General features: G+C 55.6%; 1 protein-coding gene across 1 annotated transcript in view; it reads left to right on the top strand.

The window, feature by feature from the left end:
• ADAM33 (ADAM metallopeptidase domain 33) overlaps positions 1 to 10,015 on the top strand; it is a 42,336-nt gene that overhangs the window by 19,834 nt on the left and 12,487 nt on the right. Inside the window, 10 exon segments of the mRNA XM_014310681.2 lie at positions 321 to 476; positions 1,612 to 1,798; positions 3,770 to 3,835; positions 3,925 to 3,996; positions 5,159 to 5,325; positions 5,419 to 5,503; positions 6,253 to 6,343; positions 6,346 to 6,382; positions 8,768 to 8,945; positions 9,935 to 10,015. The exon segment at positions 9,935 to 10,015 is cut by the window's right edge and continues 21 nt beyond it. Of these exon segments, the coding sequence (XP_014166156.2) occupies positions 321 to 476; positions 1,612 to 1,798; positions 3,770 to 3,835; positions 3,925 to 3,996; positions 5,159 to 5,325; positions 5,419 to 5,503; positions 6,253 to 6,343; positions 6,346 to 6,382; positions 8,768 to 8,945; positions 9,935 to 10,015 (1,120 nt within the window).

Below are 10,015 nucleotides of genomic sequence, written 5' to 3'. Positions count from 1 at the left end.
CGGACAGCAGAGGGAACGCGGCAGCGCTCGGCTCCGGGCCCCGGGACAGCGCCTCGGGAAAAACACAGCAGCACCGGGCCCTCCCTCCCCACGGCCCCACCGGCCTCTGTCACCCTTCCAGCGCCGGGCACTGGGCTCTGTCCCGGACTCCGTCCCGGACTCCGTGCCGGGCTCCGTGCCGGGCTGACCCCGTTCCCGGGGCGGGGAACAGAGCTCGCCTGGCTGGGAAACGAGAAGGGAAATGGAAATGGGGAGATGGAATAGAGGAGATAGAATAGGGGAAATGGAAAGGGGAAAATGGAAAAGGGGACATGGAATAGGGGAAATGGAAATGGGGAAATGGATGGGGTGCTTTTCTGGGAGCAGCCCGCTGAGGAAGGTCCCCCTGTCTCTCCCCAGGAGCACTGCCACTACCACGGGCACGTCCGCGGCCACCGCCGCTCATGGGTCGTGCTCAGCACCTGCTCGGGAATACGGTATGGGGGAATGGGAATGGGGAACGGAGAATACGGTATGGGGAAACAGGGAATGGGGAATGGGGAATGGGAATGGGGAATGGGGAATGGGGAATGGGGAATGGGAATGGGCAATGAAGAATACGGTATAGGGGAATGGAAATGGAGAATATGGTATGGGGAATGGGAATGGGAATGGAGAATGGAGAATACGGTATGGGGGAATGGGGAATGGGGAATGAATAGGGAATGAACAGGGAATGGGGGGAATATGGTATGGGGGAATGGGAACGGGAATGGAGAACACAGTATGGGGAAACAGGGAATGGGGAATGGGAATGGGGAATGGAGGAGTGGGGAATGGGGAATGGGAATGGGCAATGGAGAATACGGTATGGGGGAATGGGAATAGGGAATGGGAATGGAGAATATGGTATGGGGGAATGGGGAATGAATAGGGAATGAACAGGGAATGGGGGAATATGGTATGGGGGAATGGGGAATGGGAATGGGAATGGAGAACGGAGAATACAGTATGGGGGAATGGGGAATGGGGGCATAGGGAGTGGAGGAAGGAACAGGGAATGGGGGAAGGAATAAGGAATGGAGGAAGGAGTAGGGTATGGTGGAATCAGGATTGGAGGAAGGCAGGGTCAGTGGGTTTTGGAGCTAACAAAGGTGGGATGGATCCACTGCTCCCTCTCTGCAGGGATCCCCTCTGGGACCACCCGAGCAGCACCAATGCTCCTGCAAGCCCAGCTCCAAATGCTTCATGGGCTGATTTCCCATGGCTCCCATCTTGTCCTTCCTCCTTCTCCCACCCTTCACCCAGTCCCAGGACTGGGCAGGCTGGGCAGGGACCATATTTCTGGCAGTACGAGCTTTTTCCCAGGAATTTTACCCCTGGAGGGACAGGTCCCTGCACCCCAGAGCAGCTGTCCCAGACCGAGCTTTGCCCTGTGCTCTGAAGGGGGGAGGTTTGGTGCCCAGGGCTTATTTGTCCTGGGGCTGTTTGGGCAGAGATCCCCAATTCTTGTCCCTGCTCCCAGCTTGGGTACAGACCAGGCTGATGTGCCACGAGTTTGTGGGGCCTCAGGGGCTGGGGGAGCACAGGGGGAAGCACCACAGGAGCCATTGGGGCTGTTCCCATCTCCAGGGGCCTCATAGTGCTGAGCAGCAACACCAGCTACTACCTGAGCCCCCTGGGGCCCCCCGAGCCCGGCCTCCACCTGATCCAGCGAGCAGAGCACCTGCCCGTGCCAGGGGGCACCTGCGGGCATGGCCAGCACCTGGGGAGCACCGTGGCTGGCATGGCGCGGCTCTTCCGGCCACGGCACACGCGGGTAAATCCTCACGGGTGAATCTACTCGGGTAAATCCTCCTGGGTGAATCCAGCTGGGTGAATCCTCACGGGTGAATCTACTCGGGTAAATCCTCAGGGTGAATTTACTGTGAGTCCTTATGTGTGAATCCTCATGGGTAAATCCACTCGGGTAAATCCTCAGGGTGAATTTACCGTGAGTCCTCATGGGTGAATCCTCATGCATAAATCCACTCGGGTAAATCCTCATGGGTGAGTCCAGCTGGGTGAATCCTCATGGGTGAATCCTCACTGGTGAATCCAGTTGGGTGAATCATCATGGGTAAATCCTCATGGGTGAATTTACTGTGAATCCTCACAGGTAAATCCTCATAGGTAAATCCACTCGGGTAAATCCAGTTGGGTGAATCCTCATGAGTAAATCCACTTGGGTGAAGTTACCATGAATCCTCATGGGTAAATCCACTCGGGTAAATCCTCATGGGTGAATCCAGCTGGGTGAATCCTCACTGGTGAATCCAGTTGGGTGAATCCTCATGAGTAAATCCACTTGGGTGAAGTTACCATGAATCCTCATGGGTAAATCCACTCGGGTAAATCCTCATGGGTGAATCCAGCTGGGTGAATCCTCACTGGTGAATCCAGTTGGGTGAATCCTCATGAGTAAATCCACTTGGGTGAAGTTACCATGAATCCTCATGGGTAAATCCACTCGGGTAAATCCTCATGGGTGAATCCAGCTGGGTGAATCCTCACTGGTGAATCCAGTTGGGTGAATCCTCATGAGTAAATCCACTTGGGTGAAGTTACCATGAATCCTCATGGGTAAATCCACTCGGGTAAATCCTCATGGGTGAATCCAGCTGGGTGAATCCTCACTGGTGAATCCAGTTGGGTGAATCATCATGGGTAAATCCTCATGGGTGAATTTACTGTGAATCCTCACAGGTAAATCCTCATAGGTGAAACCACTCGGGTAAATCCAGTTGGGTGAATCCTCATGAGTAAATCCACTTGGGTGAAGTTACCATGAATCCTCATGGGTAAATCTACTTGGGTAAATCCTCATGGGTGAATCCTCATGAGTAAATCCACTTGGGTGAATCCTCACATGTAAATCCATTTGGGTGAATTTACCATGAATCCTCATGGGTAAATCTACTTGGGTAAATCCTCATGGGTGAATTTACCATGAATCCTCATGGGTAAATCTACTTGGGTAAATCCTCATGGGTGAATTTACCATGAATCCTCATGGGTAAATCTACTTGGGTAAATCCTCATGGGTGAATTTACCATGAATCCTCATGGGTAAATCTACTTGGGTAAATCCTCATGGGTGAATTTACCATGAATCCTCATGGGTAAATCTACTTGGGTAAATCCTCATGGGTGAATTTACCATGAATCCTCATGGGTAAATCTACTTGGGTAAATCCTCATGGGTGAATTTACCATGAATCCTCATGGGTAAATCCACTTGGGAAATCCACTCAGGTGAATCCTCATGGGTAAATTCACTCAGGTGAATCCTCGCAGGTAAATCCTCAAGGGTAAATCCTCATGGATAAATCCACTCAGGTAAATCCACTTGGGTAAATGCTCACAGATAAATCCACATGGGTAAATCCACTCAGGATCTGTCTGGGGACAGGCAGAGGGCTGGGAGGGGCTCTCGGCACTGCTCACAGCCCCCATGTCCCTGGCAGCTGGGCAGGCTGTGCAGGCAGGTGGGGTGAGAGGGTCTGTGTGGGTGGCTTGTGTGGGTTGAATTTAGGCAGGAGACCCCAGAGGATGCTTGGATTGGGTCTTGGTGCTGCATCCTACCATGTGGGATATGACATGAGGTCATTTGGAGCCATCCAAACGTTCTCTGTCACCCTGTGCCTCAGTTTCCCCTCTCAGCTATCCCTCCTGAGCAGCTCTGTGGTGTCTGGAGGGTGCCCAGAGCCAAGGGCTGCCCCTCTTTGCTGAGCCCCGTGTCTGCCTGCAGGCCAGGAGGGATGCCTGGAGGACCATGAAGTACATGGAACTCTTCATCGTTGCTGATCACACCCTGGTGAGTGCTGGGGGGCAGAAAACCAGGGCCCCTCTCTGTCTCTGCCCTGGATTGACCCTGTGGGCCTCCCCATCCTCACCTGTCTCCAGTACAGGAACCAGAACCTCAACCTGGGCCACACCAAGCAGCGCATCGTGGAGATCGCAAACTACGTGGACAAGGTGAGGGACCTGCCAGGCCCTTGTGTGGCCCTCAGGGACTGTCCTCGTGTCACCAGGGCCAGGAATCACAGAATTATGGAACAGTTAAGGTCAGGAAGGGTCTTTAAGTCCTTTGAGTCCAGTCGTTCCCCAGCACTGCCAAGGCCACCACTGACCATGTCCCCAAGGGCCACATGCACATGACTGTAAATCCCTTCAGGGATGGGGACTGCACCCTTCTCCTGGGCAGCTGTGCCAGGGCTTGCCCACCCATGGAGGAGTTCAGGAGCTCTCTGAGCTCATGGTGGGAAGGGCTTTGTCACCTGTGGGCTGAGCTCAGCAGGGAAGTGTTCACTGCCCCCTGCCCGGGATCATTTCTGGCAAAGAAGGGACACACTGAGGTGTTGTCACTGAATGTCATGGTGCCACCCTGACTGGCTCCTGTGCCCACACCTGTGCCTGTGGAGCCCATGCTTGCAGGTGGGTGTGGGACAGGTGTGTTCTGGGGTCCCACAGCCGCGGGGAAACACGGGGACCCCACAGCAGGGAGGGAGGGTGCAGGGAATTCCAGCCCTGACGCCAGCTGGGGCGATTTACAGACGTGAACGAGACAGGGCTGCTGTGGTACGCGCCTCAAGCTGTTTACTTTTCAGCATCAGCCTCATTACATGATTATGACAATGGGAAGATGCCACCAGCTTACAATCTAAGCAGCAAGCCAGAAAACTTAATGTTACAACATAGTTTATAAGCTTCTTGACCAATCACACAAAGCAAAAGCACATTGACAGTCGTTCTATCCAATCACCATAAGCACACATACCTTTGGTTAAAACAATGCTTGCTTATTTCGAATACAATACCTGCTTGTGAGCCTTAAAACACAACGCACAGAGCTCCATTATTAAGCTTCAACCTTCCTAATATCTCGCTAGATAAACTTTCTGCAGCTTAGACAGCTATTCAGGCAAGTGTTAATACACAGACCATTGTTCTATTTGCCCTTGCTTTTTCTACAGTTTAAATAATTTTTCTGCTGACCTATCTCATGGCTGTTGCTTTAGCTCTACTCACAGTTCTGCTGTGTCTGAGGCCTGCCTTTTGCAGCTTTCCCAAGACCCTCTGATTTTCCCTCTAATTTTGTAAATTCCCACACCACCCCTCTGCCTGTGCCCTGCTGCAGTTTTACAGGCTGCTGAACATCAAGGTGGCCCTGATCGGGCTGGAGGTGTGGACGGAGCGGGACCAGTGCGCGGTGAGCAGCGACGCCAACGCCACGCTCTGGGCCTTCCTGCAGTGGAAGAAATCCCTGAGGGCGCGCCGGAGGCACGACAACGCCCAGCTGCTGACGTGGGTGCCTGCCTGGGGGCGCTGGGTGGGCTCCCGGCTGGGGCTGGGCACCCCTGACCCCCCAGCGCTGAGCCCCCTTCTCCTGCCCGGCAGAGGGAAGACCTTCGGGGGCACCACCATCGGGATGGCCCCGCTGGAGGGGATGTGCAGCGCCGACAACTCCGGAGGGGTCAGCGTGGTAAGGGGGGCTGGGGGTCCCTGAGCCACCCCTGCCCGGGGGGATCTCCCTGGGCTTGCAGGAGCAGCCCCTGAGGCTGGGTGTGCGGTTGGGGTGCACCCTGAAGGTGAGGGATGATGTTGTAGCTCCTGACCTGCGGTGCAGCCTGAAGGTGTTGAGGGGTGATGTTGTAGCTCCTGACCCCCTCAGGTGCTGGCCAGGGGCACAGGGGGTGAGAAGGGGCTGCTGAAGGTGCCCCAGCTCCCAGCTGGCAGCAGCACTGGCATCTGCAGTGCTGCTCCTGTCCCTCGGGCTGGAGAGCCCCTGCCTGTCCCTGCGTCTGCTCTCTGGATTTCTGCCCCCATCTCTGCTGCCCACATCACTTGCGCTCCTCCTGATGGTGGCCCTGGGCACGATGGGGTGGTCACGGTGGCCCTGGTGACCTGTGATGGTCCCTGGGCAGGGTGGTGGGGGGCACCCAGGTTTCTGGGTTTGGGGATGTGCCCCAGGTTTTGAGCAGTGTGCCCCAGCCAAGAGCTTCCCACCAGTCCCACCGGGGAATATCAGGAGACCAAAGCCCACTTGTGCCAGGAACCTTCCTCCAGCCCCTCCTCCTGCGGGGTTGTGTGTTCCCTCCCGTGCCCAGCCCCGCTCCCCGCTGTGGGTGACCCTGTCCCTCGCTGGTGGCCCTGGTGACACGTGCCCTCCCAGCTGTGGGTGGCCCTGTCCCTTGGTGCTGGTGGCCCTGGTGACACGTGCCCTCCCGGCAGGACCACGCGGAGCAGCCCATCGGCGCTGCCGCCACCATGGCGCACGAGATCGGCCACAACTTCGGCATGGTGCACGACAGCGCGGGCTGCTGCACCAGCAGGGCGGCTGTGTCAGGGCCGCGGCCACCGGGTGAGTGCTGCTGGCCCTGGGACATGTCCCCAGAGCCCCGGGAGTGTCCCCAGAGCCCTGGATGTGTCCTGGGACATGTTCCCAGTGCCCTGGGTGTGTCCGCAGAGCCCTGGGACGTGTCCCCAGTGCCTTGGATGTGTCCCCAGTGCTCTGGGTGTGTCCTGGGATGTGTCCCCAATGCCCTGGGTGTGCCCTGGGAGGTGTCCCCAGAGCCCTGGATGTGTCCCATGTGCTCTGGATGTGTCCTGGGATGTGTCCCCAGAGACCTGGGATGTGTCCCCAGAGCCCTGGCTGTGTCCCCAGTGCCCCAGCAGGCTGCAGTGCTGGGTGTGGGCAGGGAATGCTGTCACCTCTGCTCTGGAGCCAGGCTGGCAGAGCTGGGAATGTTCCCTGGAGAAGGGAAGGCTCCAGGCAGAGCTCAGAGCCCCTGGCAGGGCCTGCAGGGGCTGCAGGAGAGCTGGAGAGGGACTGGGGACAAGGCCTGCAGGGACAGGAGCCAGGGAATGGCTCCCACTGGGAAAGGGGAGATTGGGCTGGCATCTTGGCAAGGAATTCCTGGCTGGGCTGGAATTCCCAGAGAATCCCTGGATCCCTGGCAGTGTCCCAGGCCAGGTTGGACACTGGGAGCGCCTGGGACAGTGGGAGGTGTCCCTGCCATGGCAGGGTGGCCCTGGGTGGGTTTCACAGTCCATGTGGTTGGTGCCAGTTTCCTTTGCAGCCCTTCTCCCCCTCCCGAGGATATCTCATCCCAGATGCCCCTGCCCTGAGCAAAGGCAGCTTTATTCTGTTCATTCCCTGTGTTTGAACCCGCCTGCCCTCCCAGTCAGGAAGGAACAGTGGGACCCCAGTTGTGCTTTCAGCGCTGCCAGAGCCTGGTGTTGATCCCACAGGGTTTAACCTCTGCCTGGGCAGGTTGTGGTGGGGAAAAGCACAGTTCTGGCTGTGCTTGTACAGCCATGTGTAGGAATGTATATAAATACATGTAGGGTGCACTGGTTTGCTCAGCCTCCATAACCTGCAGGCTCTTACAGGTTTCCCTCCAGTCCAAGAGATTTCAAAACCTTTTTTAAAAAATGTCCTCTGAGTCATCTTGAGAACGAGATGTCCTGGTATGAAAATATTTTTCAGCTTTAAGGGGAAATGAAACTGATTCTAAGAAGGAAGTGCTTCCTTCTTCATAAACCACTGAAACCCCCACAAACGGTGAAATTAGAGAAGAACCTTGCTCAGAGGTTCTGTAGAAAATGAGTGTTTCTCCTGTTCCTCAGTTCCTTACACACTGCAGGCTCTGACTGTTTTGTTTTTTGCTGCTCTCTGGGTCCTTTTTGGTATTTTTTCCGTATGTCTTTAATTTTAAGTGATGTTCACCCATCTCAGCTGTGGGTATTTCAGTGGCCCAGGTGGGTGTTTGCTGTGTGCTTCAGTGAGCACAGGAAGGGTTTGCTGTGGCTCAGGGTGTGTCAGTGCTGTCCCAGGGCAGAGGTGACACCTGCAGCAGCCCTGGGCTGGCATCAGGGAGCACAGGAAGGGCTTTGCTGTGGCTCAGGGTGTGTCTGGTGTCCCAGGGCACAGAGGTGACACCTGCAGCAGTGAGCACAGGAAGGGTTTGCTGTGGCTCAGGGTGTCTCTGGTGTCCCAGGGCACAGAGGTGACACCTGCAGCAGTGAGCACAGGAAGGGCTTTGCTGTGGCTCAGGGTGTCTCTGGTGTCCCAGGGCAGAGGTGACACCTGCAGCAGTGAGCACAGGAAGGGTTTGCTGTGGCTCAGGGTGTCTCTGGTGTCCCAGGGCAGAGGTGACACTGTTTTGTGGAGATTATCAAAACTCCACAACTTTTGTGAAAATTGTAAAGCCGGTATGTGCTGGAGGCATGTGGGAATTGTTCCCCTAAAATGACATGGGTACCTCTGGGAACTTCAGGTCCCTTTTTATCCCCCTCTCAAATCCATATGCATACAATTTCACAAGAGGTTCATACATATTCATTTTTACAAATTTCCTGTGACATTTGCCGCTAGTTCTTCTTTATCAGAAAGAATTCCTAGGTCAGGTTGACCTGCTCTCACAGCAATCTCTCTGTCTTTTTTTATCACTGTCTGCCTCTTCTTCTCTCTGTCTTTCACTGAAGCAGTTTCGCTGAGCCCAGGCTTTGCAGTCAGGCTACATGGCTATGTTTTCTAAGCACAGACTCAAAGATGTACATTTCACCTAAATCCAAATGGATTTCTACTCTGGAGAATTTCTGCTCTGTGTCACCTGGGTCACTGGGCAATGGGGAGTCTGCTGTGGGGAGGGTCTGTGCCAGTCTGTGCATTTGTCCATGTCCTGAACTCCCGTCTCTCGCCATTCCCCACCTCGTCCCGGCCCTGCTCCCCTGTGTCCCCCAGGCACCCCTTCCCCCGGGTGTTCAGCTCCTGCAGCAGGAGGCAGCTGGACAGCTACTTCCAGAAGGGAGGGGGAATGTGCCTCTTCAACCTGCCCGACACCAAGGACCTGGTGGTGGCACGGAAATGTGGCAACGGCTTCCGCGAGGAGGGGGAGGACTGCGACTGCGGGGAGGTGGAGGTACAGGGGGTCCTCCATGGGGGGACAGGGGGTCCTCATGGGGTACAGAGGGACAGGGGGTCCTCCATGGGGGGCAGGGGGTCTTCATGGGGTACAGAGGGACAGGGGGTCCTCATGGGGGGACAGAGGGTGCTCATGGGGTACAGAGGGACAGGGGGTCCTCGTGGGACATTGTGGGGCTGGGGGTCTTCATGGGGTACAGAGGGACAGGGGGTCCCTCATGGGACATGGGGTGACAGGGGGTCCTGCTGGGACGTGGAGGGACAGAGTGACCCTTGTGGGAGGTGGAAGGACAGAGGGGTCCTCTGTGACCGTGTTCAGAGGGGTCTCAGGATGAGGGAAGAGACGAGGATCTGACTCCATGTTTCAGAAGGCTGATTTATTATTTTATGATATCTATTACATTAAAACTATACTAAAATAATAGAAGAAAGGATTTCATCAGAAGGCTAGCTAAGCTAAGAATAGAAAAGGAAAGAATGATAACAAAGGCTTGTGTCTCTCAGAGAGGCCAAGCCAGCTGACTGTGATTGGCCATTAATCAAAAACAACCACGTGAGACCAATCACAGATGCACCTGTTGCATTCCACAGCAGCAGATAATCATTGTTTACATTTTGTTCCTGAGGCCTCTCAGCTTCTCAGGAGGAAACATCCTAAAGAAAGGATTTTCCATAAGAGATGTCTGTGGCAGTCCTCCTCAGCTGAGGGAATTCCTGCACAGGGCATTTCCAAGGGAAGGGTTTGCTGTCACCACAGGGACTCCATCCCAAGGGCTTTTCCCAGTCCCACCTTCCTGAACCCACCTATCCCAGTCCTGACTTTCTCCTTGACTTTCCCCTGAGTGCCCGGTTCTCCCCCCTGCCCTCTGTGCCTCAGTTTCCCCCGTTGCAGGATGAGCAGGGCGCTGCTGGGATGGGTGTGGCAGGGGCTGGGGCCGTGCTGGGGAAGGGATGGAGCCCCAGCCCATGGAGCTGTGCTCCCCACAGGAATGCACCAACCCCTGCTGCAACGCTCACAACTGCACGCTCAAGGAGGGGGCCCAGTGTGCCCACGGGGACTGCTTCCAC

Source organism: Geospiza fortis, unplaced genomic scaffold (genome assembly GCF_000277835.1).
Source record: "Geospiza fortis unplaced genomic scaffold, GeoFor_1.0 scaffold236, whole genome shotgun sequence".
Lineage (NCBI taxonomy): Eukaryota > Metazoa > Chordata > Aves > Passeriformes > Thraupidae > Geospiza > Geospiza fortis.
Note: the sequence above shows the minus strand (reverse complement) of the source record. Positions and strands in the feature narration are given on the sequence as shown.